The following is a 27,587-nucleotide window of genomic DNA, read 5'->3' on the forward strand; positions in this document are numbered from 1 at the left end:
CAAGTTGCTAAAATAAAGCAAATGAAATTGGGTAGGGAACCTCGTAGCCTGACATCCCAGATACCTTTGGCAGCTGAGCATATTATTGAGGTGCCAAGAGCATTTATTTATAGTCTACAAAATACAACTATAGAAAGACCTGGAAGTTCAGATAGCTTTCTCTGTGTTTGGATCCATGGTTTCTGACTTGGGTTTTCTATCAGGTAGACTGGTTCAATGCTCAGTGCTCACTTGTTTTTGGTGTTGGGGCGGTGAGTGGTGTATGTACATGTAACACTTATGTTGGGTGTCTTCCTCGGTCACTTTCTACCTTATTGTTTAAGATAGGCGCGCTCTCTCTCTCTCTCTCTCTCTCTCTCTCTCTCTCTCTCTCTCTCTATATATATATATATATATATATATATATATATATATATATTCCCACTGAATCCAATTAGTGTTGCCCATGTATACATATATACATGTGTCAAGGGCCTTCCTCTGAATCATAGTCAACTTATCACAGATCACACTCTGAAGGAAACTGACTCTCCCTCCTCCAGTAGCTATCAGCTGCCAAAATCTCCTCAGCTTTAGTGGGGTGGTAGTGGTTGTGATTCCCTCCCCTTCCATGCTGAAATGTTGTATGTATGGTTTAATCTTGTGTAGTTTAATGCCGGCAACCACAGCTCTGAGAAGTTTATGAGTACAATAGACCTCTCCTGTTTTGCCCTGATCCGCTCTGACCTCTGGTTCTTACTGTCTTTGCATGATTCTGACTTAGGCTTAGGGACCTGGAAGTGGAGCTGTTTCTGCTTACTGTGCCTCATTAACTTGCATTCATAGTTCTAACATAAAACACTTCTTTGTCCAAAGACTGGGTGCACATGGGCCACTGTCATGGTGCTGTCTCTTGCCTGTCTGCGTGTGCCAATTAGCAAATAGCAGTGAGTTGTAGGAGCTCAGGAAGGTCAAACATATCCAGCACATGCTTCCTCCTGAGCAAACTGTGGCTAATGGCATTAACTTATGGCCCAGGTGGAGTAGCAGGAGCCTTTTATCTGAACAAACAACAAAGCAAACAAAGGAAACACCCAGAAAGGTACAAATACATAAGCCTACAATTTCCTGGACTGGGCCCTGGAGGAGCAAGAACCAACCTGCCTGGGATTTGCCTCTGTAATACCTCATCTTTCTTGATGGAGGACACAGAAATCCACATGTGGATACCACAGCAGCTTTATTCATAGGTGTGCCAGCAAGAGCTGCTGAGAGAGCTCTTGTCCTTAAAGGGGACAGGTAATGATGAAGAGTCTCTTCTGTATTAATGGTTAGCTGGGCTCTTCTGAATCCTGTCTTCTCAGCCATACTCAACCATAGTCTCCCATGTCTATTGTCCTAGTGTCTAGTTTTAGCAGGAATGCTGCTAAGCCATTCTCTGATATTTGATTAAGTTCTTGACTACTGCCACTCTTCCTCCATTTAATGCATACATTTTTGGTGTGCCTGTAGCAAGAATAGCACTCTGCTAGTTTAAGAAGAATTACCTATCTTTGACGTCTCTTTGTACTAATTTTATATCATAAAACATAATTGAACATTTAAGCAAAGATGATACCTGTGTCTTGTGTGGTATGCAGAAGGGAAATGTCTGACAGCCAGGGCATTAAGCCCTAACATAAAGTCAGGAAAATCCAATAACACGATTCTTTTACTAAGTGTGTCATGGCATAATACCACCCTATTGGGATGGTGATGAGCTAAAGATACATACTATTAAGTCTGAAGCAGTATTAAAATAACTCACTAGGTAATAAGTCAACCAAGAAGGGAAATGGTAGTCCTTAAAAAAATAGTCTAAAACTTGGGACTGGAGAGATGGCGCAGCAGTTAAAGCACTGATGATCTTACAGAGGACCTGGGTTCTGTTCTCAGCAACCAGGTGCAGGCTCACAACCAACTCCTGTTCAAGGGGATCTGATGCCCTCTTCTGGACTCTGTGGTCACTGCACACACTTGTTACTGTAAATACATGCAAAATACCCATACATGTAAAAATACACAAATCTAAAGCAACAATAGCCCCAAAGAAAGAAAATTAGAAAATATAAAACAGATATCAGCGATGATAAAGCAATCAGAGAGCAAAACAATGAAGTTAAATGTAAGAATATTCAATGTCAGAGTCACATGTGAACATTCAAGTCATGTCAATCACAAGGCAAAGACAGCAAGACTAGATTCAACACCTCCTGAGAGAAACTCTCTTGAAACAAAGACACAGAGAGTTATTTGTCCCTGAGACCACAGACTTTTTTCCTCAAAGAGGTTTATTTAGCTCACACTTTTGAAGGTTGCAAATCCAAGGTAGGATGGCTGTACCTAGTGAGGGCCACTTAACCTGGTCACAACCATGGCAGAAAATGGAAGGGGAGTTAGTACAGGGACAGGCAAGAAGCTTATGTTTCAGGACCAAGTCTATTATCATAGCGACTTGGTCTCATGGGAACTGACTGGGATCCCACAAGAAGTACATGAATCCCTTCTAGAGCCACACCACTGATAACCCAGTCATCTCCCGCTCTTTGGCACCTCATTAACCTTCCAACACCTGTCTTCACCCTCACAGCAGGGAGGAAGATGCCGGAACACAGACCTTCAGTGGGCACGCTCCTGCCATGTCCAAATCACAACAAGTAGGTTCAAAATAAAAGGGCAGGGAAAGTGCCGTGGTCATCCAGGCAAATCTGGGTAAACCACTGCCAGAAAGATAGAGTAGATTTACTGTTTATTATCAGGCAAGTATGTTTTCTATCCAAGAATAACATACAGCTAAAGAGGTCATTTCATAAGGTAAGAAGATAGTTAAATAAGATGGTATGACTATCATAAATTTTATGCAAACTGGTACAACATCAGTGAGAAGAAGAATTGCAATTATAGCAGAGGAACTCAGTGCCCCTCTGTTGGTGATTGATAGAGGCAGAAACAGAACAAGTGGGAATAGAGAGCCCTTGAGTGAGATCACCGATCAATTTGGTCAGCTCATATTTAAATAAAGAATGGTCTATCCAACAGCACAGCACACATTCTCTTCTGGAATACACAGACATTTATTATAACATCTTGGGCAGTAAAACAAGTTTTAGATGACCCTTACATCATATAATACATGCTATTTGATCAAAGTGGAATTAAATTAGAAATTAATAACAAATCTCTGTGAAATCACCTATGAAAAAATATCTGAGTACAAAATACACTTCTAAATGATATATGTCTTAGGGTAGAGAGATAGCTCAGGGGTCAAGTGCTTCCTTTTCTTTCAGAGAACTGGAGTTTGGTTCCTAGCACCATATGAGGTAGTTCACAATATACCTGCAACTCCCACTCCAGGGAATCCAACACCTTCTTCTGATTTTTGTGGATACCCACATTCAAGTTCTTAGACATATATGCACACATAAATAATAATAAACCATGGTTTATATTCCAGAAAACTTAGAAGTTTACAGAAATAATTGAACTTTGGATCAATCCCAGGGACCACAAGAAAGTTAAAAAAAAAAATCAGGGCTAGGGGACCTGGAGGAGGGGGGCCTAGTGCTGTGGAATGCTGCTCTCTAGCACTCCTGGACTCGGCTGTGAATACTCGCACCTGATGTGCAAGATACTGTATTAGGAGGAGAAGGGACTGACAGGGCCCCACCTGTCCCTGAGAATGTATTGGCAGTTAACAGCTGCTGGGGGAGGGAGATACATTTTCTTTAGTATTGTAGCCGCTAGGAAGAGGCTCATGTTCCTGTAATAGCATCTCACATTTCTGTAAGCAACCCTAACAAAATGCATTGGGTCACCAAGGAAATAAAACACACATGAAAGTAGAAGGGAGATGGGATAAGTTGGGAAGAGGACAAGAGAAGATAATAGGGTAAATGTGATCAGATGCATTATGAACATGTATGAAAATGCAATCAAACCCATTATCATGCATAATTAATATATATTAATACAAACGTTACAAAAATAATTGGGATCTTACCAAAGTAGTATAGAATTTATAGCTCTGAACACCTATGAAGTTACATGTGAAGAGAGGTCTCAAAAGGTGATCTTACTTTCAATGTTAAATATAAAGAAGAAATTAGAATATGTAATATATACATTAGAAATATAATAAAAGAAAACAAAGGTTGTTGGAGTAAGAAACACAGAGAAGATTTTTGTTTGGATCTGGTCTGGAAAACGTGAGAGGATCTCATGGAATTATAAATGGATTCTTTCAAAGGAGTTGATAAAATATACATACTGCTGGGCAGATGGAAGAAGAAATGAGAGAGAATAAAGTAACTTCTCTACACTGGGAAGGACATTCACACGTTTTACAAGTGTTAAAATGACTATAAGTGAATATTAAGGACAAATAGAGATCAATAAATTCCATAACATATATGAAGTGAACAATCCCTCTAAAGACTCAAAATCTCAAAACTCACTTGAGAATTAAAGAATTGAATTTGTGGGTAAAAATTTCTGATGATAAAATCTAAGGATCTTATAGCTTCACTTTGACTTCTAATAAACATTTGAGACAGAAATAATAAAAATTCTAAGGTGATTATTCCAGGAAATTGAACAAGAATTAATATTTCCTCAAATCATTCTTGGCTAACATTACCCTGATTCAAACATGACACGTGTATTATGAGAAAATAAAACTATAAGCAAGTGTCTCTCAAATGTGGCTATAAAATTTTCAAACCTTTGGCAAACTGAATCAAATAACATATAAAAGATATTCCATGCAAGGAGTATCTCCGGAAGACACAGATAGCTTCAGACTTGAAAACTGATCAGTTAATTCACTCTATTGCCATATTAAATAAAAGTGAAAACAAGTAGATCATTTTATGTGATGCAGAAAATTATTAGATAGCTCTGCATCTCATGATTAGGAAGCAGAAATCTCAGAAGACTTGGAGTAGGCGAGAGTTTTCTCATTCTAACAAAGGCAGAAATCCGGGTCTGCTTAACATCAGAAATGATGGCCAAAGAGTAAATGCTTCCCTAAAACTCAGGAACAATACCGGGTTCTGCTTTGACTGTCTCTGCTTTGGAAGTTGTAGCCAGAGCAGTGTGATAAGAAAAGAAATAAAATATTACAAAGACCGAAGCTTAGGATGGGGCCCAGGCTCAGTGAGCAAAGTTTGCTGTGCAAGAATGAAGAGAAGTGTTGGGTCGCCACTGTGTGCCCAGTGGGCATGGTGGCCACCTGTAATTCAGTTGGGAAGGTGAACTGGGATTTCTGCAGCAGGTTCAGTCAGTGATCTCTGGACTCATGGAGGGACCCTCCCTGGATTAATAAGATAAAGAGAGATTGAGAAACACTCTAGATGTCAACCTCAGGCTTCCACATGCCTGCGCATACACATGAATATACATCAATCAAGCAACCACAAACACACACATGCAATATACCTTACTTCCTCCCCCCAAATTAAAAAAAATACTCATACATCTTTGCCAATGTAATTATGAGTGTGGAAAATCTGATATGATCCATTAAAAAAAAACTACTGGGACTAATATGTAGGTCTGTCAAGACCATGGCAATCAACTTAACACAAACAATCTTTAAAAGTAGTGGTTACAATAGAATCAAAACTAAGTGATATTCAGGAATAAATTTCACCCCAAATTTGAAAGAACATTACATACAATTCCAAAAGCCTGCAGCAACTAAAGGAGGCAGAAATCAAAGGAGAAATAATATTTTTTTTCATGAGCTGGGGATTCAGTGTTAAGGTGTTAACTCTTTCCAAAATGTCTATGAATTCAAGAGAAGCCCCAAGATGCCCAGAAGGCTTTTGAAAAACAAAAATCAAGTCAATTTTAAAACACATAAAGAAACAAAAAGTATTTAGAATGGTCAAAACAATCTTAGAAAGTGAATAATTACTCGGGAAAGCCAACATCAGTTATCTTAATATTTACTGTATGGATAATGATTATAAATGAAAGCAGTACAGCACTATGGATAGCAAGAAGTGAGGAAAGATGCCCAGGTAATCCAGTGGATAATGGACAGCTGTCTCGATAAATGAGGCTGATAAACTTGTATATCCATATATTAAAAGTTAAGGTTTGACCCAGGCCTCAAGCAAATGTTCAAACCAACTCAAAGTGATTTCTGTATCTAAACACCAAACAGCAGTTGTGGAAATCACCGAATAGAAATGGCAAGAACTACATAAAGTTTTGTGTGGAAGATTTCCTACATGTGACTTTACCTATTACATAATCTGTAATAGATGATTATGCCCGCAGCTAGTGCTGTCAGGATGGGTGACCTCACAGCTGGTGTGCAGAGTGCTCACTGTGGGACAAGGGCTCTGAGCACAGTTGGGAGTCTATCTTTACGTTGTAACTGTCCCTTTTTCTTCAGGAGTATGACATTAAGTAACAAATAAAAACAGGGTTAGAGAAAAACCACACAAGAAAGAAAATTGTACATTTTAATATCTTTATATTTAAAAACATATTTTTTACTTTTATTCCTGTGTTTATGAGTCTTTATGCATGTGCATGTGTGCACAGGTGCCTATGGAGTCCAGAAAAGGGCATCATATTCTCTGGAGCTGGAGCAACAAGTGAGAGCTGCCATGAGCTTGCTGGGAACTGAACCCAGGTCCTCTGGAAGAGAAGCCAATGCTCTTAACTACTGAGCCATCTCTCTAGCCCTTTTATTTTAATATCTTTTAACTGAACCCCAAATTTCTTTTTTCTCTTGGCACCAGAAATTGTATAGTTGACTTTAATCAAACTTTGAATTAAATTAATTTTTGCAGTACAACAGGCTATTTTAAAATCATTTTTCAAAGGGGTGCTGCCTACTAGAGACGTATATCAGCAAAAGAAGGAGAGATGCATCCATGCTACTCCTCTTGTTCAGCGAGTAGTCCTGATTTGTTCTCTAGTAATCAATACAGTCTCTTTCTTCTGACTCCTAACTCCACACCTCACATAGTCGGTGAAAGACCTAGTGAATGTAGTAGAGGCATGGAGGTGTGGTAGCCCTTGGTCAAGAGCATCTGTATTAGTTACTCTGAGCTTGGACCTGCAGCCTCTGGAGGACTGCTTGGTGATTGGCACCATGGCACACAGGCAAGACTGTGCAGTCCTGAGAATATCACTGCAGGCCCAGCACTGAGCCCGAGACGGGTTGCTGGAACCTGGTCTGCACAGATAAGGGAGGGATTCTGTGCTGCAAAAGAGGTGGGGGTAGGGACTCCATTGCAAGCCCACAGTTGGGCACCTACTTTCTCTGGACTCCCTGTGTCCCTCCCCCTCACAGCTTGTCTGGGGTCATGTCCTTAACCCTACATCTCTCAGAGCTCCTTCTAGGGAGAACACAGCTTAGTGCACTTAGGCATCCACAGACCTGCGTTCCTAGGAGGTCACTGGAGTCAATGCAGGGTTGTGGATAAGGAGGGATGACCATATATACTGAGTATTTGCTATGTGCCTGTGTCAGAAGTATCTACAATGGTGTGTGTGTGTGTGTGTGTGTGTGTGTGTGTGTGTGTGTGTGTTCGTGTTCATGAGGGTATATGCACATGTATGCTTTGCAGGCAGAACTCAGAGGTGGATGTTAGGTGTCTCAGTTGTTTTCTAATTTGTTTTTTGAGACAGAGTGTTGCTGGAGGGCTTCTCTCCAGGTTCCACAAAACCCCCGCAGTCCCACAATCCACGTATAAAATAATCACTCACACGCTTATATTACTTATACAAACTGTATGGCCGTGGCAGCCTTCTTGCTAACTGTTCTTATATCTTAAATCAACCCATTTTTATAAATCTATACCTTGCCACGTGGCTGATGGCTTACTGGCGTCTTTACATGTTGCTTGTCCTGGTGGCGGCTGCAATGTCTCCCCCTCCTTCTTCCTGTTTCCCCAATTCTCCTCTCTCCTTGTCCCACCTATACTTCCTGCCTGGTCACTGGCCATCAGTGCTTTATTTATATAGAGTGATATCCACAGCACTTCCCCTTTTCTTCTTCTTTTTTTTAAAGGGAAGGTTTTAACTTTAACATTAGGTGACTGTCCAGGCTGCCAGATGTCTTGGTCTATTCTTGCAAGATTCCCGAAAGTTGCTTGCATCCATCTACCATTTCTCAGGTACCATTATGGTCCTTCTCAGGTCTTTGATGTAGTTAAAGACTAGATAGTTGTAATTTCCTCAGTTATGATAAGAGATAAGTTAGCTATAAAACCTTAAACTCACAAATATAAGATAGATAGGACATCTTTAATATTGTAACTGTAATTCTTGCTGGATAATTGTTTTGTTATATGTAATTTTACTATGTTAAAGTTAAAACCTTCCTTTTTAAAAAAAGAAGAAAAGGGGAAGTGCTGTGGATATTGCTCTATATAAATAAAACACTGATGGCCAGTGACCAGGCAGGAAGTATAGGCGGGACAAGGAGAGAGGAGAATTGGGGAAACAGGAAGAAGGGGAGAGAGACACTGCAGCCACCGTGAGGATAAGCAGCATGTAAAGACGCCGGTAAGCCACAAGCGACGTGGCAAGGTATAGATTTATAGAAATGGGTTAATTTAAGATATAAGAACAGTTAGCAAGAAGCCTGCCACGGCCATACAGTTTATAAGTAATATAAGCATCTGAGTGATTATTTTATATGTGGATTGTGGGACTGCGGGGCTTGGTGGAACCTGGAAAAAAGCCCTCCAGCAACAACAGAGTCTTTCATTGAACCAACTCTGTTAGGCTGGCTGCCAGTGAGCTCTGGGCATCTTCCTGTCTCCTTGTCCCCGGCACTATGTGGGTGCTGGAGATCTGAACTCAGGTCCTCTGGTTTACCCAGCAGGCAGTGTACTGACTGAGCCATCTCCCCAGCCCCTATGATGGCTTTTAGACAGGTTGTTCCATTGTTGGTCTTTAGAATGAAGGATGGGGGAGATGTTTGGACACAAGGTATTAGTGAACCAAGTGACATCACTGTTTTAGGACCTGGAGCTGAACTAATAGAGGATAGAAGCAATAGTCACAGAGGCTCAAAATCATGACTCTCAAGGCAGCTTTTGCACTAGAGAGACCAAGGTGGCCAAAGAAGAGAAGTCACTCCACAGTGTCCGTGCAGGCTCCTAAGGCTGAAGGGTCTCCCAGGAGCTGGGGATAGGCTCCAGTTGGTCACCTCGTAGTCTGGGGCCTTGAAGCTCAAGCCTAAGGAACAGTCTTGCACACTGTGCTGGCTAGATTTATGTCAATTTGACACCAACTATAGTCATTTGAGTGGAGGGAACCTTGATTGAGAAAATTACTCCAAAGATCAGCTGTAGGCAAGCCTGTAGAACATTTTCTCAACTAGGGATTGATGAGGGAGGGCCCAGTCCATTCTGGGTGATGTCATCCCTGGGCTGTTGGTCCTGGGTTCTATAACAAAGCAGGATGAGCAAGCCATGAGGAGCAAGCAGTAAGCAGAGACCCACCCCTACCCCCATGGCCTCTGCACCTGCTCCTGCCTCCAGATTCCAGTCTTGCCTGAGTTCCTATCTTGGCTTCCTTAAGTAATGGACTATAATATGGAAGTGTAATCCAAATAAACCCTTTTCCCTAACTTGCTTTGGTCATGTTGTTTTATCATAGCAGCTGTAACCCTAACTAAGACAGAACTTGGGACCAGGATTGTGGGGTATTGCTATGACAGATCTAACCATGTATTTTGGGGAGGACTGTGGAAGGACTTTGGAACTTTAGGCTAGAAAAGCCATTGAGCATTCAAACCTTGGTGAGATGTTCTATGGGGGTGTGGAAGATAAGAATGTTGAGAGAAATTCAGAGGATGAAGGCCTTGCTTGTGAAGTTCCAGAGGGAAGTTTGAGGGTCATTTAGACTATCAAGGCCATTGCATAGTTTGAATTAAGAATCTGTGGTCTGGACAGCTGGGCCTGAAGAGTTAACTGTGTTTAATAAGATACCAGAACCATTGAAGAGAAATCATTTCATTACTGGGACAATTGATGCTGGTTAGCTAGAGCTGAGAAATTAGCAGTGATTGAGAAGATATCATCATCATTGAGGTGAAATCTTCTGGGAAGTGTTTCCTCAGAGTCAGCACACAGAAGCTGTGTTTCAGAGGTGGCCAAGTTTGTACCTCATGCTAGCAGCCAAACTTGGAGTCACCCAGATGGTCCTGATTTTGAAGGCATGAAGGGGTCATGGAGTGTAACTGAGGCTTGGCACTGTCAAAAGTCAGGGGAGTCTGTTGGTGTAGGTTCAGCATCAGTAGCAGTTGAAAGCCCAGAATTAAAGGGGTCACACAGAGAAGTTGAGTTGTGGCACCATGAAGAGAGCCCAGGAGAGGCCAATGGTGAAAGTACAGCCCAGCTGCAACCGAAGACCCCAGCAGTTCAGAGACACTGGTATAATGGGATGACTGCCAAGAACAGCAGTTAACAGTGGAGTGGAGGCAGCCAGAACACAAGCTGTGTGTGCTGCAGCAGGTGGAACTAGAGACTTGACCCAGACCATTTGGGGGAGCACAGAAGATCACAAATGAATCCCAGACATTGGGCATTGAGTTTTCACAGTTGAGTTTGGCTTTGCTTTGATTGTGACTGTGCCCTGGCTCTTCCTTCTTGAAATAAGAAAGTATCTAATTTATTTTTGATTTTATAGGATCCAGAGTTGAAATACTTTACACTTTTAAAAAGGAGATTTTTTTTAAAAAATTTTATTTTACAGAGACTTTGGATTTTAAATGAGAAAACTTTTAAAGTGTATGAATTTGTAAGGCTGTGGGACATTTTTATTCTGTAAAATGTTTTATATTATGTTTTTGTTAATGGAGATGAACAAGAAAGGAAATGTTATGGCTTAACAATGATGTGTTTGCACATGTCAAGTTGACAAGGGGTCACTGTGCTGGTTAGATTTATGTTAACTTGACACAAGCTAGAGTTATCTGAGAGGAGGAAATCCCAGTTGAGAAAATGCCTCCATAAGATTGGGCTGTGGGCAAGCCTGTGGAGCTTTTCTTAATTGTTTATTTGTTGGGGAGGGCCCAGCCCATTGTGGGTGGTGCCATCCCTGGGCTGGTGGTCCTGGGTTCTATAAGAAAGCAGGCAGAGCAAGCCATGAAGAACAGTCCAGTAAGCAGCATTCCCCCATGGCCTCTGCATCAGCTCCTGCCTCCAGGAACCTGCCCTGCTTGAGTTCCTGTCCTGACTTTCTTCAGGGATGGACAGTGATGTGGAAGTGTGAGCCCAATAAACCCTTTCCCCCAGCTCGCTTTGATCATGGTGTTCCAGCACATAACATTGACCCCAGATAAGACACACAGGCTGTGAAGATGCTGTTTGTGTCTTCTTGGTAGCACTTTCTCTTTCCTGGCTGACATGGAATCGGGTTCCTTGACCTGATTGCTGGTAAACATCTCCATGTGTGCTGTGTGATGTATAATATGTGAAGCTGAGTGTCCCGGAGGTCTGAGGAAGTTGCCCGATTCCAAAGGACAGCAAAACATAGAACTCACTTACCAGGCTCTCAGGAGCCCCAGCCCCTCTCCTCTTCCACCCCCTTTCTCTTCCATCCTCACCCCCATCCTCTCTTCTGTCTGCTGCTCTCTCTGATGCCCGAGTTCCCATTCATTTCTGAGTCATGTCCATTCACTTTGTTTCACAGCCCCTCTCCTGGAAATGAGACTTCAGCTCTCCCTGGACTCAAAGCATTTGCTTGCACAAAGTCTTCCTCTCCCCTGGCCACAATGATGCTTCTAAGAACAAGCTTTTGGGTGCCCCCCATTGTGCTCCATGGATCTCTTGTGGCAGGCATGGGCTTGATATGCTACGCAGAGCTTCAGGTCACGTCACACTCAGAGCAGGTGCAGGATCTCAGAGAAGTCTTCGAGTTGGAAGAATACCTGTGGTTGAAATAGGAATGAAGAAATTCTCCAAATTGAGAAAAAAATTGATCAAATATGAATGTAAAAAAAGAGAATAGTAGGTCACAAGATAAAATATGTTGAGGTGGGAAGGAGACCAGTGAGGAGGTCCAGGGTGATAGGGGGTGGGAGAGGGATAAAGGAGGGTGTGGCAGAGAATAAGGAGAATGCGCTGGTATGTTTGTATTGTTGAAGAAAAAAACAGTAAAATAAAATGATTGAGAGGCCACATGTCGTCTCTGAAGATGGTATGTCACTGACAGCCTCCCTCAGCAGTCCCCTTTTAGAGACAGTCCCCTCAGCACACTGGACACTCCATTGCGGAATATCCCTCTCTTCCTTGGGGGTATTATCCTCTCTACAAATTATTTTCATGTCCAGTTTTCTTGGCCCATATTTGTCCACTGAGGGACATCCTTTGAGGAAACTGATGGAATGATGGGGTATTTCATTGTCTATCTAGAAAATTTTAGTCGCAGCATGAACACCTTGAAGATACACTTTCCACTGTGCTTGATTCAAAGTTGGGGGAATGAAGTTGGTACAGAGAAATAATTTGAGCAGGGTTCATCGTTATCTCATTAACCTTGGCACAGAGACTGGTTCCATCCCCAACTGTTGGGCAAGTGGTTCACCTAACCTGCTCAGTAGACACAAAGCTGCCTCAGTGGCTACCTCCAAAACCTAGGCAAGTTAGGTACCTGCTTGGTACAGGTGGAACGAGAGCCTTTCTTCTGTCTTACAAGTAATGTTGGAAGGAACAAGATTTGAACCCAGGCAGTTGGGCATGCTGGGCAGGCACTGAGCACCCCATGAGCACTAATGTGGCAAATATGCAGAGAAGACCCTTGGGACTCTTTTTGGAATATTCCCATTATTGGGAGTATTTGGACAGTTCCCAGAACAATGATGGTTTTCCACACAGGTTTTAAACATCTTTGAAGAGTTTATGATTTATGTCAAAGGAATTATTTTCCTTGTTTTATTGTTTTCAAGGATCCCTCTCTCTCCCCCTCTCTCTTTTTCTCTCTCTCCCTCTTCCTCCATCCCTTCTCCCTCTCCCCCACCTTCCTCTCCTCTCCTCTCCTCTTCTCTTCTCCCCCCCCTCTGTGTGTGTGTGTGTGTGTGTGTGTGTGTGTGTGTGTGTGTGTGACAGAGAATATGGAGTCTCCACATTCACAGGTGTGAGTGCAGGCATGCATGTGGCATGGTCAGAGGGCACCCTTAGTGTTAGTCCTTACTGTCCACCTTGCTTGAGATGAGTTTCTTTGTTCTTTTGTGACTCTACACATCAGGCTGACTGGCCTGTAAGCTTCTGGGGATCCTTTTTTTTTCCACCTCCCATCTGACCTTAGGAGCACTGGGTTTATAGGTGGGTGATGTGCTATTTTTGCTAGCTGTACATGGGTTCTGGGGATTTGAACTCAGATCTTTAATACTTGCACAGCGAGCATTGTACCCACTGAGTCATTTGCCCATCCTGAGTTTCTTGGGTCTTGTATTCATTTCCTTACTACTGTTATACCTTGGTCTTCAGAGGACTAAGGAAGCTAGTCCCAAGAATCTTCCCCTCCTCCTTCAGGAAGCCCATGTCCCCCCCAGGCCTTCTGATGTCTTCTTAGGACTCAGTTAAATGTCTCTGGTTAGACTCTTTTCTTCAGGGCAGGGTACAGTGTATGGCTAATGAGGTGGATGTTTAGCTAGGTGAGGAAAGACTACATTTGCTGATTCTATTCAACTGCTATCTGTGAACCATGCCCTCTGCATTAGAACAGCATCTTCTTAAGAGGCTGGAATGGACTCATTGTGATCTTAACAAGGATCCTCCTTCTGCCTTTCAGTTTTACGGGAGCCCTATACAGTCCGTGTGGAGGACCAGAAAACCATGAGAGGCAATGTCGCGGTGTTCAAGTGCATTATCCCCTCCTCGGTGGAGGCGTACGTCACTGTCGTCTCATGGGAGAAAGACACGGTTTCACTTGTCTCAGGTAGGCTGAGCGTTACTGCCTTTCATGAAGCTGCTTCAGAGGTAGGGAAGAATACCTTGGTTGATTATGTCAAAGGGTGTGTCTATCCTGGTTGACTCCATATTATAAATAAGCCTGGTGGCGTGCATATGGTGGGTCACCATGCCTGCTGGTGTTTGGTGGTCTATTCCCCATACTCATTGAAGCATTGACTGATGAAGGGACATTATTTACGTGTACTGTGCACACAGCCCTAACTTTTATGGGAAAAATGTGGTTTTATTTCTGCTTTTAAAAATCAGGTAAGTTGAGTACTGTGTCCCTGAGACATTTCAGTGATACAGGTGTGTTGACATTCTGGAACTGGGCTGGAAGCAAAAGTCTAGGTTTCTATTGTGTTGGTGCTTTCAAGAGTGGTAAGAGAATGTTGTCTTACTGACCGGACTTGCCGTTTCTATGGAGAATCTGTGTCCTATGCAGAAATAGATGCTTGCATGGGAATAACCTCTGGGTCTAGAAATGCCAGGCCAGCTCGATCCGTGGGAGATCACAGTGTATCCACTGCCAGCAGTATTGAAGTTGGCTTCTTGCCCTGTGTTCTTGACCTGGAAAGCCCAGCTGGACACAGCAATCAGGTTTCCCATCTTGCGTCTCTGTCCATGGTGACTTCTGGTGTCTTAAAGTTGTGTAGTTGCTGTGGGGAATAATTCTGATGCATGGTGTGTGGTTACATGAGAAAGCAACTCCTTTGCTCTTGGTGGTCTCCATGAACTAGGGCAGGAGCTTGCAGGAGTGTGTACATATGCACACATGTGCTCTTATATATACATATACACACAGCATACACACGTACCACACACACACACCACACACACACACACATGCATGGTCGCCGCACACACACAAGCACACACACACATACACACACACATCACACACTCACCACACATGCATAGTCACCACACACATACCACACACACATACACACACTCACTACATGCGTGCATATTCACCACACACACATACACCACACACACACCACATACATGCATACTCATCACACACACCACATACATAGACACACACTCACCACACACATGCATAGTCACCACATACACACATACACACACCACACGCACTCATCACACACATATGTGCAGTCACCATACACACATACTCACATGCATACTCACCACACACACACAAACTTACCACATGCACACTCACAACACACACACCAAATACCACACACACACACACCACACTTACCACACATACATGCATATTTACCACACATACCACGCACACATACACACACACTCACCACACATACTGCACACACACAAACATACTTACCACACAGACATACTCACCACACACATATACACAAACACACTCACCACACACATGCATACTTACCACACACACACACACACACACACACACACACACACACACACTCCAGTGCCACCCCTGACTAGCCATGACATCCTGTCAGCTCAGAGACTAGCTGCAGCTCAGCCCTTCTCGGAGATGGTTGTTTTTGTTTCTACTTCATGATTACCTGGATGAGATCTGTCACCTGTCACTTCATATGAAATAGCCTCTTGAAAGACCCTAATGAAAACGAAGGTATGTCATCCTGAAAACACATGGAAGAAAAACAGAAATACGGGACAGACCAAAGGTTTAGTTTAGTTTTTTTGTTTTGTTTTGTTTTCTTATTTACATTGCTTTTTTGTTGGTTGGTTTTCTGTCCTGGGGATGGAGCACAGCCCTCACATGTGCTCAGTGAGTATCAAACCACACAGCTCCACACCCTGCCCTTCTGTGCTTTCCATTTGGGGAAGGGTCTCTTGCTGGCCTTGAATTTTCAATCCTCCTGCCTCAGCCTGAACAGCTGGGATTACAGGCCTGTGACACACCGAGCCTGGCTTTAGTAGTGGCGTAAAGAGAACTCGATGTCTTCACTCCTAAGTGGATGATATGCTTGCTGCAATGCTGATTAATCGTGTAATCTGTTATGGTCTGAAAAATTCCGAGTTTCAGAAGTGAATCAGGTAATGAGAATAAAGACCCGCACCCCAGCATTCATGGTTTGATGGTCTGTGCTTCCTCTCCTTAGGAGTCTGCTCAGGAAATGGGGATGTTCTGGGACAATCATGTACTTGTTCAGTGTTGAAGAGAAAGGGCCTTCAGACTGACATGGTTAAGCAGAGAGAATTGTGGGAGAGAAGAAAGGACCCCGTATTGACGTGACTCGGTATTGTGTATCCCAGGAAAGGAAACCTCTTCTTACTGAAATGGGCGACAAGAGTGTGTCCCAAGAGGAGAGTGTATGGAGCTCTGCTCACTGTCCCCCTCACTCTGTGGCCTGGACCGAAGGCTACTCCATCACATAGCAACACATCCGGTTCGGTCCTCAGCATCTTCTCTGGGTGAAGTTGTACTTGGACGTGGCATGTGTCATCTCTGTTCCTATGTAATTCAAGGTCCAGTGATGAGATTAGGAGTGTGGACCTGAAAGGAGAGACGGAGCAATGGCATTGGACATTATCTTATGAAGGAATCCATCAATAAAGAGCTATTTGTTTGTATGTCAGCCAGTTGGAGACAGACAGACTAGTCATTCAGCTTGAATCCAACAGACCCACAAGGCTGATTACCTCAAGGATCCAGAGCTGTGCTAAGCTCTGTCAGTAGAGGTGGGTAGGAGCATAGCTCGGTGAGAAGATCCACTGGTGTTTATGGATACAATAGGCCCACTGAGGGGGTAAGGTCATGAGGTCACCAGAAGTGGTAGAAGCAGTTAGCAACACCCAGTATCTTGATAAATAAGCTGGTTTGGGATGGCTAGGGTGGAGAAGGCCTCTGCTTCTCTCTGGAGGTGATGCAGGGCACAGGGCATGTGAAGTCAAGACAGCTCTGGGGAGGAACCATGCTGGGGATGAGGGGTGGTGGGGCATGGAGGCCTTTCACAGCCCAAGGTCCCAGCCACAGCAGAAATTCTGAATCCAAGCTGTGCTCCAGAAATGATGATCCCCAGAAGGTGAGCTCACATGTTTCCTGCACTCTATCTATAAGTCTTTCCAGATTCATTTAGATCTAGTCCAGCTTCCCCTTTCCTGTATCTCCATGGCAGCCTAGGCCTCCAGGGAATCTGGTTGGGACATCTATCCCAGACAGCATTCTCCTTGGAGCAGACCACCCAATTTAGCAGTGACTTCTCTCATGGAAAACCTGGTATCAGTTCCATAGCAGTGAGCTGGTACAGAAAGTTGGGTTAGTTTCAGGAAGATGTAGGCCCGTGACATCCAGGGGGGTCCCAAGGGTAGCACCAAGCACAGTGTCTCCTGAGGCTTCTGGCAAGTTGCCTGCTGGGTGGGCATCCTGGTCTCCAGGGTTCTGTGGGGCTCAGCCTTGAAGGCCCAGGGGCCACTTGAGTTCAGAGCAGCCAAAGTGTTTTGAGTATATGAGCAGCAGGTTTGTGCACATCTATGGGACACACACACACACAGGCACGCACACACGCACAGCAGGTGCCACAGCACACAAGTGGAAGTCCTCCCCTTACATCTTATTAGACAAGGTCTCTTGTTGTCCACTGCTGCTGTGCCTCTTACTCTAGGCTAGCTGGCCTCCCATCATTCCACAGGAGTGTTGGGATTACTGGGTTCTGCATCCAGTTCATGTGGGGATTGGAACTCAGGTCCTCACACTTGCATTGACAGTGCTTTGCTCACTGGGCATCTCTGTCCCCCCAGCCCCTCCAAATTGCTTTTCGATGGAAGGAAATTTGAATCCTTGATGCACTGCTACAAGAGGTGACAGAATGGTGTCTGTACCTTGGCGCACTGCTCTCCTTCATCTTGGCTGAGAAAATAAGCAAGAAGAAACAGGACTGGCCCGAAGGACTCTGCTATGAGCATCTGATGTGTCCCCATGAACTTGCTGCATACTGGGCTGTGTGCACCAACTTCTCTTTGGGGTCGGGGTAGGAGTGGGGATGGTGGAGGCTGCAGGTGGCCTGAGGCCCATTTTGAAACAAATTTTGCTTCTTCCCTATTCTTGAAGTTCCCACTGTCCAGGACATTGAATGCATTAATTTCTTTTGGATTATCTTTGCGAAGAATACCTTGGTAGCCTAAGAGTGGGATTCTTCTAATTACCCCAAAGATCATAATGTCTGCTGGCTCCATTTCTGTCATCTGGGCATCTCCTATCCCATGTGGCTTTACCTTTGCTCTCAGATTCTGGTATAGTGGATAGCAGGATAGAGCTCTGTGTGCACAGGACAGGTTCACACCACAAACCTGACATCCTTGTAAATGTGGTGAACTCTGACCCACTATCTCCTTACATTACTCAAACAAGAACAGTGAGTCGTGGGGGCTGCCTGCCTGGTTTAGTGCCCTTTTTGTCACGCCTTTTGTCCTGCAGAGCAGCCAAAGCCCTTTGAATATTAATGTCATCCCATAAAAATACAGTGGTTTGGCTATCAAAGTGCATGGAGTCCTCGCTGCTGCCAAGAACCCTAAGACACAATTGTAGAGAACAATGGCCCTGTCTTTCTTTGTGGGTTTTGCCCGTGGTGCCCATTGAGAATTTCCTCCCATGCAGGAAGGCGATGATGTGAGGGCCTGGCACTCCATCTCTGTTTCTGCTGATAAAGTTGTGAGAGTCTCCCCAGGGGCTCAGGCACACTAACATTAAAGATGCAGCCAAAGGGGACCAGATTTGGAAAACGGAGGAAGCAGACACTACTGTGTCTGCAGCAGCTGCCTCCCCCTGTAGAGTTTCCTAGATGAAGACCCCTGTTTTGAGATGAACCAAGAGCTTTATCTGATAGGATTGGTGAGTACAGGTCTAAGGATGACTGTCTCTCTCCCACATTTAGGATAAAAGGGAACGGTTTTCTGTCCCTGTGAAATAAAAAAGGACACAGACCAGCAGTTTTCATGAAGCCTTTGTGTATGAATTGGGATAAAACCGTGTCTGTATGTCATAGATAACCCAGGAGGTGACTCTGAGGAGCAACGCCTGTCGAGATGGTTTCTGTCCTAAAGAGCTTAGCGAGAGCAGCATTGCGAGGGAGAATAGGCAGAAGGCTTCAGGTCACAGATGATGCTGCCTGGGGAAGCAGGGAGAATTTCAGAAAAGGGGTATTATTTAAGAAAGCCTTTGCATTTTAGGAAGGTGGTGGAAATAATTAGATAACTAGAGTCAAGCAAATTAGGAAAAGCTTCCCTTTGGCACATCTTACCAAGCTGTGCTGAGAGTAGCTTAGATACAATCCATTCTCACTGAGGGTGAGATGCTGGGGTGAAGAGCTGTACCACGGTGGAGGTCTAGGTGTGTATGCATGCTCTGTGACTACATCTAAATCTGGAAACAACAGCTCCCTTCTTAGTGTTGAGCGTTTGGTTTTACAGCCAGTGCTGAGCGTTTCCAAGGCGATCTACCGCTTTGATGTTTAGGTTGTCATCTTGTTGACAACCATAACGTTCTGGAGTCAAAGGGGCAATGAGGTTATCATTGATGGGATGGAAAGGACGAAACTGTCAGCAGCAAACCTCGTGTCTGACTTCAAATGTGCCAGGGAGTCATTGAGTGAAAGAAACATTAGGGAAGAATTTGTAGGAACCAATGAAATGAGTGGAATGTTCCTACGTCCAGGTTTTATTGATGTATGTTATTGATTTCACTTGCATTGACTTTTAGCAAACAGGAACCTGATGAACAACACAGGAAGTGGCTTCGGTGCAGGGGCTGGAGTCTGAAGGTTTGGGGGATGTGGTGTGTGTGGCCTGCTGGAGCTGCTCCCTGAGAAAACCTGTGAGAAGGGAGGGAGTACTGCCGTGTGAAAGCTGTTAGCTATAGTCAGCTAAGTCTATTGCTCGCTGAATTGGTGGTCTATGTTCTATCCCCCCCAAGTGTGGTTGGAACCAGGCCACTTGTGATTCTTATGGGTTTCCTGAGGACCCTGAGATGGGGTCATGTGTCGTCCACAGTTGGGTTCAATGTCCTTAAACAACCCAGGAGGCCCATCGACCACCTTCCAAGACAAAGAACTCTACCCTCGGTACTGGAAGCTGTGCATTGCAGATCAGAGTCCCAAACCAAGGAAGCAGGGACACAAGATACAACCATGCTAATGTTTTTGCAAAAGAGAAAAGAACAGTGAAATAGCAAATTTAGCCTAAGCTGAGGGTTGTCCCAGGAGTGGCATTGGAGGTGTCCATCTGTGTATAAATTTTTATGGTGTATTTGGCATGTGTATGGTGTATGTGGGGAGTGATATATATGCTGTGTGTGTCTATATGCTATGTATGTATAAGTGCATAAGCATGTGCTTATGTGGTAAGTAAAACTCAGCATGGGCTCTTTGCAGCAGGCTCCCCCCCCTCCTGAATTACTGTGCAGTGTTTCCAAGAGAAAATGGCTTTCAGTTGCCTCTGAGAGCACTGGCTGGGGTCATAGGGACAGGTGTCTCTCTCTGGTTTTAGCTTCAGTGTCCTCAAGTGGGTACTCATGGCTTCACAGGTCCATAAAGGACAGGAGACTGAAACTCCATGTTGCCTATCTCTCTTAGTCTCTGCAATCTGAATCACTTCCCTTCTTAGACATAATCTCCCAGGATACTCTGTGTCTGTGTCAAGAATTCCTAAGATCATGCCAGCTTTGGTCACTTGCTAGCACCCAGAGGACTTCTCTTGCAGTTAGCCATACCCATGCCGAGACTGTTACCAGGAGGAACTCAGGGAAGTCAGCAGAGAGAAACAGCACAAGGGCCAGAGCTGAGAGGACACCGGGTTGGGGTTCAGTCCCCTCCCCACGAAGTGACCCGGACAAACTGAGTTCTACCAGCAGAAGGCTGTGGCAAAGCCACAGGCACGGTGGGGCCAGGGTTCCAGGGGCAGGTTGTGCAGGTGCCTCATCCCGGACACTCCAGGATGGCAGCGTTCAATACAAACTGCATTTATTTATACAGTGGAGGCAAGTGACCCCTCTCACCAGGAGGACCCTTCGAAGTCCCTGTCCCAGAGAATAGCAAAAGGTCCACCATGCATGCTGGCCTCTGTAACAGCAATGATCTCAGAGCCACCGGGCTGTACTACACAACTCCTTTGTGTTGGTGGCTCAATTGTTTCACACCCCCCACAATTCCATTTTTATTATAACCATCAAAATTGCTAAGAAAGTGATTGAATATGATGGGAGTCCGAATATCCCCAGCCTCAAGAGAGCTCTTACTCCAAATGACTTGCGTGTCCCCAAAGCTACCCTACAAGTACCTGTCTTGCTCCTTCTCAGTGGACATGTGACTGGCTTCACTCTGTCCATGGGGGAATCTTCTCCCCAACCTACTTTGTCTCCCTCCCTAAGATGTGTGGATCTTCATGTAAGGAACAGGTGTCCATCTTGGTCCAACAGACCTCCTTTGAATACAAGCACTTTCTCTGGCCTCATGTTTACCTATGATTTTTCATTTCAGGATGGTTCAAACACAGTCTTGGGCAGGAATGACTGCCGTGTCCCTTGGTAGTCTTTATCTGCACACTAAAATCAGGAGTCATGAAGAAGACTAGGTTAGGCTGTCTATTGTAGTCAAAAAACAAAAACAAACAAACAAAAAAACACCCCCAAAAATGGGATTCAAGATTTACAAATACAGTTTTTGACTGAGATTAATTTATTAGGCACACTGGAAGGGGAATGTGAAATGAAGGCATTGTCGCTTGCATAATTCATACAGCGTCCACAGGACACACAGTCCACGTTTCAGATGAATTCTACTGGGTTACTGGGCATTTCAACCTCAGTTTTCTCAAATCCCATGGCAAGGGGGCATTTGCCAGGGAGGATGAACAATAAATATCTGAAGTCATTAGAGGTCTGAAGACTTACACAAAACAAAAACAAGCCCCGTCATCCAGTATCCAGCTTCACAGAAAACAGAAAATGACCTTGTGGGCTGCTTGGCTTAGAGTAAAGGGAAAGACTCCCAGCAGAGAGCTGAGGGACAAGGGCAGCAGATAGGCAATGAACCTCGTGCTCTGTTCCATACTGTTTGGAGCACTCTCTTCAGGTCCTACACTCTTTCTGCAGATGCTTCTGCTCTCTGCATTCTGTTCACTCTCAATAGTTTGTGAGAAGGGTAGGATTTGAACCCAAAGAAACCCGGCTCCATCCCTTTGTGTGATGGGATGCAGTATGTTCATAAAGAAAGTAAATGCTTATGCAGTGCAAGCTAAGAAAGGTGCTTTGTAGGTTATACAATTAGGTGTTTCTAGGTCTCAGGCTGTCACTTCCTCTGTGAGTTACCAATGTGGAGCCTAAAGCCAACATCAAAGTCTACATTGCAGATCCATCATAGACCAAGCCATGTGATCAGAGGTTAGTCACATGATATTTTTATAGGTGCTTTCCTCATTAAAATACAAACAGTAGGAACAGTAACATAATGGATTATTTTTTGAGACAAGGGCTCATATAGCCTAGGCTTTTCCCAAACCCCATATGTAACCAAGGATGGTCTTTAACTTCTGATCCTCCTGCCCCTACTTTCCAAATTCTGGGATTATAGGAGTACATTCCTATGCCTTGTTTATGAGATGCTGGGGCTCACACCCACAACTTTGTCTATGTTAGGCAAGTACCCTACCAACTAAGCTATATCCCAGCCCCACATCACTATGTGCTTTATAAAAAACAACACTGCTTATAGGTAAGGTGTTAGGAGTGGGGCTTGACATAAACACATTGTACTATACTCTCCCCAATGTATTTATGAAACGCATCAACAGTTGCCAGTGAGGTACTTGTTAAAATGGAAAAGCAGACTTAATTCAAGAAGAGTTGTCAAAACGTGAAGGGTGCAGAAGATGTGGGAGAATGACCTGGAACCCTGTCTTGGTAACACTGAAGTACCAGGGTGTTGTGAACTGGCAGTGTACAGGCTCTTATTATAACCAACACCTTTTGACTGACTTGATAAATAAACTGGCATGAAAGAAAACCGGTATTTTGCTTTAACTGTCTTGGGTGATTCAGAGTACAGGCACAGGAACACATAGGGGTGCAGATTACTAAGTAGCTCCCCATGGCCTCACATGCACGTGCCACGCTTTATTGACAGCTGCATTACAAACCCGCCAGGTAGTCACTCTCTCCATCCCACTTCACAGATGAGGAAGCTGGGGCCCAGAGAGCTCCAGTGACTCACCCATGACACAGATAGCATCACCAACAGAGTGACCTGCTACTTGTAACAGTAACAAGTCTTAAGGTAGAGATTTATTAAAGCAAGGCAAGATATTTATAAGTACATGAACCTAGTTGGATTTAACTCTGGATATATGATGTATTTAGGGTATTTATGTTTTCAGGGTAATGTGATTAATATCTTAAAAGTATATTATCTAAAGAAAAAGCAAATACACAAAATTTCCCAAGACAAAGATAAAATCTTTTTATTATTTATCATTTTGTTGATATGTAATTATATAGATTCATAAAGTATAATATATTTAGATTATACAGAGAAATTTGCATATCCATCATCATCTCTTGGGTTGTTTTAACATTTTTATTTAGTATTTGATAACTTTAGACACGTATTTAAGGTATTTTGATTATTTTTACCAAGCATTTGTCCCCTCTACTCCCTTTCCCCTCATGCTGAGACCCTTCTTGCCAATAACATCCCCTCCTTTGTGCGTGTGTGTGTGTGTGTGTGTGTGTGTGTGTGTATACGACTTAATTTAATTATGGTTACTTCCATGATCATAAAGTTATTTCCCTTCCCCTACCATCATTAACTGCCAATAGACCCTCAGAGAGGGGCCAGATCTCATGAGCTATTCCCACACTGGCAACAGAATGTTGAAGGGCTCCATCTTGTACAGAACTTGTGCTGGAAACAGTGGAGGCTGTGAAACCGTAAGCGCAAAGGCTGCACCTGTCCCTCCATCTAAGAGACAGATGCCTCTGCATGCATGACTTTTGCATGTGGATCCACATGACATCACACAGCCATGGGTGTTTTACACTCACTAACGATCATGGGTGTTAAAATCGTAGGATGTCAGTGAAAGAACAACATCAGACCAACTTGATGACCTGGGCAAAGAAGACAGGAGAGGGTCACATGGTGAGAGAAGGAGAGGGGACAGTTGTTTGGCCAGTGGGATGCCTATGAGCCAAAGTGAGAATGAAGATGGCCCAAGAACATCTTCCCATCACATTGCAGGCCAGGTTTGTGCTGGGAAGTTGTGTGGAGATGCAGAAAGGATCCAGAGAGTCCAAACCACCTGGGCTGTGAGTGCAGAGCAGGAGCATGGCCAGGGCCGTCTTGTGGCTGTTTCTCTTTCTTGTCACTGCACTCCACTTAAAATGGTGTCATGACTGTGATTTAAGCATGTGGGATGGGTAAGACACCACTGTAACCATGGCCACTTAAAAAAATGACACGATCTGTTTACCAAGGGCATGGATGAGATGGAGATATGCCAGGCACAATTTATTTAATGCTGGCGAGCCCAGAGACTGATGGCTTAAAAGCTGTTTCTTTAATAGTTCCGTGAAAGTCACATGTACCTTATTGAATCACTTTGGAAATAGATTGTAACTCAGAGCTTACTTCAATATCAAATATATAAATTACACTTTGATGCCAATAAAAATGTTGTGCATATGTATTTAGATGGTTTTCTAATGTTTCTGTGGATAAAGTGTGTGTGTGTGTGTGTGTGTGTGTGTGTGTGTGTGTGTACATGTGTGCATGTATACATCCACACGTGCATGAAAACATGTATATACATGTGTAGGGTACTCATGGTCTTTGTCCATTTTAGATGCTATAACATATTACTCTAGACTGGTTGATAGAAAAAATAGGAATTTATTTCTTACACTCCTAGAGAATCTTGTTGTTCACAATCATATTCTTGTGTTCTTGCATGATATGAAGGGTAGAACACCCCTCTGGGGTCTTTTCCTGAGGACTCTGATAAAGTTCTCATGATCTCATCCTTTCCACAGGTTCTACCTCTGTTTATGTTCAACTTAGGAGTCTGGAGGCACACACATATGAATGTTCTGTGATAGATGGAAGTTTTCTTAGCTGAATGTTTTCTGAGTTTGTATGACAGACACATGGGCAAATGAAGAGTTCAGTGGAATGGTGGCTTGCCACAACACCAGTCAGCACCTGAATGTCATGACTTTTCGGCTTTCTATACTTCCCTTCCACCAGGCCAGCCCTCACAATACTCCCCTCCACTCCCAGACTGAACAGAGATTCATGCTCAGGGAAGCCTTGCATGCAGGGGGCAAATACATCCTTCACTTCTGACTAAACAGCTGCGAACTTTCCAGCTCTTCTCATAACTTACTCTTGCTTTTTGCTCATTTTCTGTGGCATCCCTTTGTCCTTCTGTGCCCACGGTGTCTCTTGCTACCATTGTTCTTACACCAGGAAAAGAAAGGGCTTTATAAAGCCTTCATGGAGTCATTTTCAGACCAAAGATTGTATTAGGAGAGAAAGGCATAATGTGCACCCCCTTCCTTAATTAGATGGTGACATTTTTAGTTCTCAGCACTGTTATCCCTTTGGACTGAAACCCTATCATTGAAAAAGCCAACTGAACCTGAAATTGAGGAGGGCCATTTTCCAGAAGGGAACACAGCCAGGCCAGATACCTTGGTGGAGTGCCAAAGGGCACGTGGGCATGGTGCGCATATGTGTCTGCAGTGACGGTTTCCAAGTGAGCAGGCTCTTGAAACAGTATTTTCCCAGGGTTGGATGTTTGCGAGATGTCCATTTTCATGTTCTTTCTAGGAAACACAGAGTGATGAAGGAAGTGTGTCTTAACCTTGCAGATCATTTTTACATCAATCTACAAAGATTTCCTGGATGTGTTGTAACATTACACTTGCCAATAAGTCAGGAGAAATAAGTCAGTCAGTGCAGTCCCCCCCATCCCATTGTTGGCCACGCCTCACTCTGCCCATGACTCTCCTGCAGCGGCTTCCATGAACTCTGGGGTCAGTTTTAGGTGGAAGCTGTGCACATCCTTTGGCTTCTTTGAGATGTCTGAGCAGCTTCCACGGGCTTCTTACATGTGCTACTTGCAGATCTGGATGTAAGAATCAGGTTTGTTTCTACAGCCCTTGCTCTCTGTTTCCTGGTTATGACCTCTGGACATGAAACACAGACATGTGAGCCTCTATTATGTCTTTATCAAAATTACCAAAATGATTTTTACGAGTGTCTTTAAAATGACAAAATCCTTATTTTATATTTTGTATGTTTGGCTGGTCTGCATGCTTGAATGTCTGTGTACCACTGTGTGCCTAGTGCAGGTGGGGGCCAGAAGAGGGTATCAGACCCACTGGAACTGGAGTTATATAGACAGCTGTGAGCCTCAGTGTGAGTGCTGGAATCAAACCCAGGTCCTCGGGAGGAGGAGCCACCAAGACCTCTCAACCACTGAACCACGACTCCACTCCCAGCAAATCCTTTATGAATAGTCAGAATACAAGTAATCTTTACAAGGAACATGGTGGAGCTGGGAAGCCGATTTCATGAGTTTAAAACTCACATTTACCACATCTCCCGTTCGCTCCGAGATCGTGTGCCTCTTTGCTCATCTCTGGAATCTTAGATCTGAGCAAAGCTGCCTCCCTTCAGCCCTGCTGATGCGGATTCTCTAGGTGCCCTTGTGGGCCGTTAAACAGAGCGGGGTGGGAAAGGATGCTGTGGGTGATAAAGCATATGCTGATCTTGAAAGCTACTGAGGTTGAGGAGGTGAAGCCTAGGCCTCATGTTCTAACCACCTGGATAACGGGAAGGACAGACATTCTGGAGATGGACCTGGAATCTGTGGTGTGGTTTAGCAGACATTTTTGTGTAATCCTGGAGAGAAGGCTCCATGGGAAAAGTGCTTGGTGCAGAAGCACAAGCACCCAGATTCTGATCTCTAATACCCGCATAAAAGCTGGGCATATGGATGTGCCTTTACCCTCGCACCAGGACATTAGGGTGACAGATTCACCCCCAATGCTTTCTGGCCCTCCAATGAAGCCAAAACAGCGATCACCAGGTTCTATGAGAGACTCTCAGAATTTAAGGGGGAAGTGATTGAGGAAGGCACCTGACATACTGGCCTCTGGCTTCCATGTATACTCTTAGGAACCTTGTGAATGAGTATATCCATGACTGTGATTATAACACACACACACACACACACACACACACACACACACACACACACATTCATACACCACATACATATGTGTACAGCACACACACATGCATATACTACATATACACACATGCATGTGCCATAAACAGATACATACTCACATGTATATACCACACACACACTCAAAATGAACATATAAACACAAATGAATATATATGCAAACACACATAAATACACATAAGCATATACACATAAATGAAATGCACAAACATGCACACATGAACATATACACATATAAACACAGAGACATACACACATCCACACTCCCACACATGCATGCATCACACACATACAGAACATATATGCAAACACTTGAACATATATATGAACACAGAAACACATGTAAGCATATACACATAAATGCAGTGCACAGACATGCACACATAGAGATGCACACATGTAAAC

At 43.9% G+C, this 27,587-nt stretch overlaps 1 protein-coding gene across 1 annotated transcript in view; it reads left to right on the forward strand.

The window, feature by feature from the left end:
* LOC114684187 (Down syndrome cell adhesion molecule homolog) overlaps nt 1-27,587 on the forward strand; it is a 394,930-nt gene that overhangs the window by 108,864 nt on the left and 258,479 nt on the right. The window contains exon 3 of the mRNA XM_028858685.2: nt 13,789-13,935. Within this exon, the coding sequence (XP_028714518.2) occupies nt 13,789-13,935 (147 nt within the window). The remainder of the gene's footprint in view (nt 1-13,788; nt 13,936-27,587) is intronic.

The sequence above is a fragment of the Peromyscus leucopus genome, chromosome 12, assembly GCF_004664715.2.
Source record: "Peromyscus leucopus breed LL Stock chromosome 12, UCI_PerLeu_2.1, whole genome shotgun sequence".
Classification (NCBI taxonomy): domain Eukaryota; kingdom Metazoa; phylum Chordata; class Mammalia; order Rodentia; family Cricetidae; genus Peromyscus; species Peromyscus leucopus.